This window comes from Octopus sinensis, unplaced genomic scaffold (assembly GCF_006345805.1).
Source record: "Octopus sinensis unplaced genomic scaffold, ASM634580v1 Contig15531, whole genome shotgun sequence".
NCBI lineage: Eukaryota > Metazoa > Mollusca > Cephalopoda > Octopoda > Octopodidae > Octopus > Octopus sinensis.
In genome coordinates, this window is record NW_021833778.1 from 15,920 (window position 1) to 22,500 (window position 6,581).

Below are 6,581 nucleotides of genomic sequence, written 5' to 3' on the forward strand. Positions count from 1 at the left end.
GTCTTTTATCTCCTCTGTGAGATGCAACACCTTGAGATCAGTCTTCACCACTTCCTCCCAAGTCTTTCTTGCTCTCCTTCCTCCACAAGTTCCATTCACTTTGGGTATGCAGTAACTCTTTATACAGCTGTCACCCTCCATATGCATCACATGCCCATACCAGTGCATTTCTCTCTTGCACACTACACCTAATTCCTCTTGCAGCTCATAAACACTCCATAATTCACGTGCATGAACATATCTACTGAAGCATACAAGCTTCACTTCTTTCTAATCTCTGTAAATCTTGTATTCATGACCTAAGTCTCACTATCATTTAGCACTGCACTTTGCATGCACACACATTGCACCATCTATTCTTCCTGGCAGTGAAGAGCATTTCTTTGGGGAGAAGCTCTTCATTGCCAACCACTTCCTCAACTTTTTCCAGCTTGTTCTTATTCTGGCTACTATGCTCTTTAAACTCTTACTTTCACTGCTTATTAAATCATTTAGGAAACAGACTCTATCGACACATCCATTCCTCAAGGACTCTTAGTACCTATTGTTCCAGGCACCTGCTGCATGTGAAATATATCTTCCCTGTTAACCTAACTGTGGCCCCCACTTCTGTTTGTTGTTTACATAGAGTGTGCCAAATGGAAATGTAACCAGTTCTTGTTCCTTGAATAAAATTCAATCTTTTTCGTGTTAGCAAGGTTCTATCATCTATCCTACTTATTCTAAGTTTTGCTACCACTTCAGGAATTTCCTCTCAGAGTCTTTGAGTCCAATGTAAGAACTAGGCCATCAGTTATAGCTTGGAATATATGATGAATAGGAAAGGGCTGAAGATAGATCTCTGATGGATCCCTACATGAACACTAAATTTGTTGCTGAACTCTTGCCTTATTGATTGCACCTCCGTACATGGTTTAAAGAGCTCAACAAGCATTCAGCTAAACATAACTTCATCAATGTCTAGCAGATCACGTGGCAAGGAAATCTATCAAAAGTCTTTTCTGGCTTGACAAATGCCAGGTACAGGGGCTTATTTTTGACTAGATACTTCTCCTGCAGTTGCCTCACAAAGAAGAGGGTACCACTCATACTTTTCTCAGGCACAAAATGGAATGGCATTAAATATAGGCTAATTCTTATGCGAATTAGCTGAGCTATAACTCTTCTTGCAACTTTCATAACTTGGCACATTAGTTTGATATCTCTGTAACTATCTTTCTCTAAAGCATCACTCCAGCCATTAAGGCATGATATCTTCTGAATTATCTAATTGACTATGTGGGTAACTAGCACATGTCCTACTCTGCCAGACATTTTAAGCATATATATATTGCAAACAGCTTGCAGATGCAAGTGCTAACAGTTGAAAGTTATATTTGGCATGAACTAGGTTTCCTGTCATAAGGTAAGGTAGTGGAGAGAAAATATAAAGGTGGGGGGAAACGAAAAGGAAAGGAAGAAAGACTGGGTAAGAAGGGGAAATGACAGGAGTGTTTTGATGGGGTGGAGGAATTGAGGATTGAGTCGATTATATCGCCCCCAGTGCGAAACTGGTACTTTATTTATCGACCGCGAAAGGATGAAAGGCAAAGTTGACCTCGGCGGAATTTGAACTCAGAACGTAACGACAGACGAAATACCGCTAAGCATTTCGCCCGGCGCACTAACGTGTCTGCCAGGGAGAATTTTTCCAGCCATAACTTGCCAGTAGACTGTGCACTCACAGGTGAAACACAGAGCAGTAAACAACTGACTTGGCGAAATAAAATATAATTACTAGATGCTAGCAAGCTTATTGGCTCATCAGGAGAGAATACTGGCCATTTCAAGGCCTTGCTCTCGATGGCATTTATATATTTCATCTATTAAATTTTTCAATTGCATTCTTTGACCATTCTAATTCCCACCCACCCTACTTCATTCCTCCACCCCATCAAAACACTCCTGTCATTTCCCCTTCTTACCCAGTCTTTCTTCCTTTCCTTTTCGTTTCCCCCCACCTTTATATTTTCTCTCCACTACCTTACCTTATGACAGGAAACCTAAACATAGAGGGGACAAACAAGAACAGACGAAGGGATTGAGTCGATTATATCGCCCCCAGTGCGAAACTGGTACTTTATTTATCGACCGCGAAAGGATGAAAGGCAAAGTTGACCTCGGCGGAATTTGAACTCAGAACGTAACGACAGACGAAATACCGCTAAGCATTTCGCCCGGCGCACTAACGTGTCTGCCAGGGAGAATTTTTCCAGCCATAACTTGCCAGTAGACTGTGCACTCACAGGTGAAACACAGAGCAGTAAACAACTGACTTGGCGAAATAAAATATAATTTTACTTCCTGACCACATGCTTCCAGGTTCAATCCCAGTGCATGACATCTTGGGTAGATGCCTTCAGGCGTGCACTCGAGGTGACTAATACTGTAAATAGAATATGGTAAATGGAAACTATGTTAGTATTTGATTGGTGTATTGAGTTGCGTCCCTTTACGTCAGAATCTGGAATCTGTGAGAAATGTAAAAGAACATGTTCATGCCAAATATATGAGCTAATGAGGAAAGGGCAGCTTTTGATAAACTTAGACATTTTTGTGTGAATGTGTTAGCTACATCATCTTTGATATTTATCAAACATCAAGTCTAAGCTAAAACTGAACAACAAACACTTGATAAATTATATAAAAAGTTGTACAATATTATATGTACTAGATAATATAAACCATTAAACAAGCCATTAGCAGCCAAATTTTACTCTGCTACCTTGAAACCCAATCAAATTATGTAGTCCTAAGTGCATTACATCCAACTACCTTCTTACTTACCTACCTATCTATCTCCCTAACTACTTCCTATTGCTTTATCTCTCTCATAAATAAGAACATATCTACTGGATCAAAGCTGATATGGGGATTTTCATGAGCAATAACCACAACGAAGACCTCTGTGGGCACTCAAATTGCTAAATACCTAGACTGAATGAAGCTAAATAACGTTATTTCTTTTAAAATTTCACTAAGTGTGACATAAGCAGTATTAGTTTAAAATAACAGTTTGTGTATTATACTTAAAACATATACATTGCTGAAAGCCTATTTAACTATGGTAGATAGCATCTCTGACATATAATGTTAAAAAAACAAATTTATCAGTGGAAGATGAAAATCGTCCAGTAGTGGTGGTAGCATTGCTAAATGCATGTTTCTGCCCCTGAGTGCACTGTCCCTTCTGGGCAATTTTCATTTGCTACTGATATATTTCAGTGTTTTTTAACACTCTACGTCTATAAGAGATACAACCTTGAGATGAATACGGTAGTTAATTAGGCTTTCGGAGATGTTTCTGCTTTAAATACGATACATAAATTACTATTTTTAACTAATACTGCTTCTAATACTAATAAAGTTTCATTCAGCCTATCAGCTAATTGTGACATCACTGTTTTACTATATCAGTAATTTCCAATTTTGTCTCAGCATGTGGTTGCCAAAGGATACTTGCTGCTGTCAGAGTCCAGAGACAGAAATCTGTATTTAGCAATGCTGCTGCTGCTGCTGCTGCTGCTGCTGGTCGGCAGTTACCATTTGCTACTGATATGTTTTTGTGTATTTTTTTTAAACATTGCATGTTTATAAAAGATGCAATCTCAAGACAAATACTATAGTAAATGAGGCTTTCAAAGATGTACCTGGTTTAAGTATGATACCCAGACAGCTATTATCTCTCTTGTTTACAGATACAACAACGACATGTTCTCTCATGCTGGCATTATAATCCAAAACATGCACACATACCACAGGAAAAATAATATTTTGCATTTTCCATATACATTAGATTATTTAAATTTTTTTTAATATTTAATATGTTAATATAATATAATATAATTTAGTTCATTCTTCCTTCAGTGGGATATCATTTCTGTGTATGAGGTATTGTAAGACATTGTACACTCCTCGAAGCATCCTGTAGAACCAAAGAAAGTTGATGACATCGAGCACAAAGCATGTACCGATTAAGACATACTGCATATGACCAAGGCGTGTGAATGGTTCTGTGTTGTACACCTCGTATACTTTATACCAATAATACGGCATGCAGGCAAGACGAGTGATGAAAAACATAAGTGTCATAATGACTCCATTGATTATGAATGGTTTGCTGTCCTTTTTGTAATCAAGTGTGCTCAGGAACCATCTGGAATGAACAAAAGAGAGAAAAAACAGCATTCAGTAATGACAGCAGCTGAGAGGAGGAGGAATGGCAGAGGAGAGTGTGAAGGAATGAGATAGCGCAGTAACAAGCTGTGGGATAAGGAAGAGGATATGAAATATACTGGATTCAAATTTTGGCACAAGGCCAGCAAGTTCAGTGAAGGGAGTAAGTCGATTGCATCAACTTCAGTGCTCAGCTGGGATTTATTTTATCGACAACAGAAGGATGAATGGCAAAGCTGACCTCAGTGGAATTTGAACTCAAAACCGTAGCTGAGTAAAGAGGTTCTGTTAATCGTGAGCTAGCAAATGGGTTTGTATGAATCGGGAGACAATACTAAACGAAAAATTGAAAAATCAGAGTGGCTATGAACCTGGAGACAAGTCTAAACGAAAAAAAAAAAAAAATGTTTGAGCTAGACAGGGTAATGAGGGAATACTGAAAGAATGAGGGACAATACAATGAGATGGAAATTGAAGAATAGAGAAAGAATAAGGATAAGTGCAAGAAAGAAGGTAGTCGTAGCGAGGTTGGACGATTCACTTAACTTTTAGCCATTCATGATCTGTGCGTATTCTTTAGATATTTTGAAGCGAGTGGGGTTAACGATAAATGCGATCGCTCTTTTATGTATGGCGATGATGGTTTTGGGGAGGGGGGGCATAGAGGACCATGGCGATGATGGTTATGGGAAGGGGGGACATAGCGAGAGAGAGATAGGGTTAGTTAGAGAGAGAGGTCAAGGGACACGTGACATGCACATATATAGACATATACATGCACTTATACATATATACATACAGACACATGTATACACATCCACATTTGTTGAGGTGGATTTTCTACAGCTAGATGTCCTTATTTCTTTATTTTTTTATTGCCCACAAGGGACTAAACATAGAGGGCACAAACAAGGAGAGACAAACGGATTAAGTCGATTATATCGACCCCAGTGCATAACTGGTACTTAATTTATCGACCCCAAAAGGATGAAAGGCAAAGTCAACCTCATCGGAATTTGAATTCAGAACGCAGTGGCGGACGAAATACCGCAAAGCATTTCGCCCGACATGCTAACGTTTCTGCCAGCTCACCACCTAATCGCTAAATGTCCATCACAAGATGTCCTTGTTGCCAATTACATATATACAGTCTTTGGTAACAAGGACATGTTAAGGACATAAAAAAGTTTAACAAGTTCCTTAAAATATTGGGCACAAAAGATTACAACATAAATAATCATTCTCAAGAACATGTTGAAGATAGTTTCCAGAAGGAATTATTAAAAAGTTCAGTGGGATATTGGTATTGTACCTGTATATTCAAACACGCACAGAATATTGGTTGACACAGAGTACTCCAATACATATATATACATTCTTTGGTGACAAGAGCATGTTGAGAATATAAAAAAAGTTTAACAAGTTCATTGAAATATTGGGCACAAAAGATTACAACAAATATATTATACATTCTCATATAATTTCCAGAAGGAATTATTAAAAAGTTCAGTGGAATATTGGTATACACGCACAGAATATTATGAGTTCAAAAGGGTTTACATTATAATAGTAGGGAAGCTAAAATTGACCTGTCCACCATGTTAACATAAATTTTTTTTATCTATTTCAAGGGACACTGTAGGTGTGTTTGGGTGGGGGGGGGAAGGAGGAGTAATGTGGAACTGAAAAGAATTTCTCCTTTTTGTCTCTCCTTCATATATATATATATATACATACATATATGTATGTATCGTGTATACTTGTGTAAAAGTCAAATTTTTTAGACCCTCTTTTAAGATCAAATTTATGGGGTCGACTATTACATGGATACTACTGTTGAGGGGCTGAAATTCGAGCTAGAACCTGAGGTACCATATCAGCAGTAGAAGCCCAGCTGATCTCTAAGTGAATAAAAAGAAAAAACACAATGAATCACAGGAACATTACCAATTCTATGGATCAAAATACACGTCCTAGTAAATAACAAAACCCATAAACAAGACAGCATAGCTATTACAAATATTTACACTTTCTCTTATATTTGTATCCATCAAGCTTTACAATTAGAAAAGTGAAATCAATTTATATCTCATAATTATGTTATATTACCACTGGTAACATATCTACCCAGTACCAGCATGCCACTACCTACCACAGTATGGTGCATACAGCTGGTACCTACTTGGCATGTTTCACATAACTCTTCAATAACATTGCCTTATTTTCAAATTCATGGTTAAAGTCATACTCATCACAAGTGGTGCCTTTTTATTTCTAATTAATTAAATGCAACTTAATGTTTTAAATACCAAAATTGATAAAAGATGCAGCAGTACAACACCACTTTCCACCACCAACAGTCTCCA

General features: G+C 37.8%; 1 protein-coding gene across 1 annotated transcript in view; it reads right to left on the reverse strand.

The window, feature by feature from the left end:
• Window positions 1-3,827: 3,827 nt before the first annotated feature.
• Window positions 3,828-6,581, reverse strand: part of LOC115230417 (TLC domain-containing protein 4-B) — a 34,460-nt gene continuing 31,706 nt past the window's right edge. The window contains exon 3 of the mRNA XM_029800613.2: window positions 3,828-4,195. Within this exon, the coding sequence (XP_029656473.2) occupies window positions 3,892-4,195 (304 nt within the window). The 3' untranslated portion in view covers window positions 3,828-3,891. The remainder of the gene's footprint in view (window positions 4,196-6,581) is intronic.